Source organism: Sinocyclocheilus grahami, unplaced genomic scaffold, assembly GCF_001515645.1.
Source record: "Sinocyclocheilus grahami isolate Dianchi unplaced genomic scaffold, SAMN03320097.WGS_v1.1 scaffold3459.1, whole genome shotgun sequence".
Taxonomy (NCBI): domain Eukaryota; kingdom Metazoa; phylum Chordata; class Actinopteri; order Cypriniformes; family Cyprinidae; genus Sinocyclocheilus; species Sinocyclocheilus grahami.
Window position 1 is genome coordinate 527 of NW_015508583.1, and position 1,586 is coordinate 2,112.

Genomic DNA, 1,586 nt, shown 5'->3' on the forward strand with positions numbered 1-1,586 from the left:
GATTTACAGGATAAATTTATCAAGTTTGTGTTCTGTTTATTACAAATGAGATGGGTGGAGTCTTGAACAAAGCGCACAATTAATAAAAAAACAAAACCATTACGATTACAGCTGCTGTGGATTAACAAATCATGACAAGTGTTGATTACGGCATTTAATTTAGAGCTACTTCTGTTGTGTCACAGGCACATAAATGCGACAGATTATAGTTCTGTATTCTTGTGAATGCTGTCATTATGACCAACAAAGTGTGTAAGCAATGTTAACAAGAGATTCATTGTGCAATGTAGACAGCTGTGTTGAATAAACAGGGGTTTTTGCAAAAAAGCTGAACTCAGTCAGACCACATCATGAGATCAGGGGGAACAGTTTTTCAAAAATCTATGAAGTAATCATCATTTAAATTAAGTAGCTTTTTTAAAATTTATGTTTGTGAGTTTATTACCACAGAGGAAAGGATTGTATGACATTAGTTTAAATGGCTACGAATTTTGATGATTCCTTCTCTATTTTTAATTGGTTTTATAAAGCACTGCCTATAAAATGAGTGTCTATGAGAAGAGAGAGGAGGATGTTCACACTTATAAAGCAGCATCTCCAGAACCCAGCTGTATGTCTATGAAGAGTGATGCATCCATGGGAATCCCCCTTAATTTCAGTGATGGAGCAGTGACCTCTGACCCTGAGTGCGTATAAATGTGTTTTAACAGCAGTTACGGAAACATCTCTACAGTTCTTTAATGAGCCAAAAAGGTTATGCAAGATTGTTTTATGATTTATTATATAGATGATGCTTTGTTATTTTCTGAACTGACCCTTAAATAATTAAGTGTCATAAGTGTGTAAATGTGAGCTCAAAATTTGGTGTGCAGGAACATTTGAAAGTTTTTCTCTATTTTAATGTTTTTTTCACAGTTTTTCTGCTCATCTCACACTTTCTGCAGAGTGAAGAGAGATGATGTGATCAGATCAGTGACGCCTTGTCTGACCTGCACTAACTCTGACTGTCAGACCCTCATCAGACAGAGAGTCAAAGACCAACATAAAACAAGCATGAAAAGCAAGTATGAGAGATTATTTGAGGGAATCAAACTAGAAGAGAATCAAAACCTCCTGAACAGGATCTACACACAGCTCTACATCATAGAGGGAGAGAGTGAAGGAGTGAATGAAGAACATGAGGTTTTACAGATGGAGAAAACACCCAGAACACAACACACTCCAATCTACTGCAATGACATCTTTAAACCCTTACATCAACCAGGATGTGAGGAGAAAGACAAAATCAAGACTGTTCTTACTAAAGGCATCGCTGGAATTGGAAAAACTTTCTCTGTGCAGAAGTTCATTCTCGACTGGACCGAGGGAAAAGCCAATCAGGATGTAGATTTCATGTTTGTGCTTCCATTTCGAGAGCTGAACTTGATTAAAGATCACCAGTACAGTCTTCACAGACTTCTGCTGGACTTTCATCCTGAACTTCAAGATCTGGACTCAAAGATTTATGAAGAGTGTAAAGTTGTGTTCATCTTTGATGGTCTGGATGAAAACAGAATCACACTGATGTTTTCAGACGCTCAGAAAGT

At 37.1% G+C, this 1,586-nt stretch overlaps 1 protein-coding gene across 1 annotated transcript in view; it reads left to right on the top strand.

The window, feature by feature from the left end:
- Positions 1–543: 543 nt before the first annotated feature.
- Positions 544–1,586, top strand: part of LOC107576300 (NACHT, LRR and PYD domains-containing protein 3-like) — a gene marked incomplete at its 3' end in the record, with an annotated part of 3,221 nt that continues 2,178 nt past the window's right edge. Inside the window, exons 1-2 of the mRNA XM_016262503.1 lie at positions 544–690; positions 916–1,584. Of these exons, the coding sequence (XP_016117989.1) occupies positions 544–690; positions 916–1,584 (816 nt within the window). The remainder of the gene's footprint in view (positions 691–915; positions 1,585–1,586) is intronic.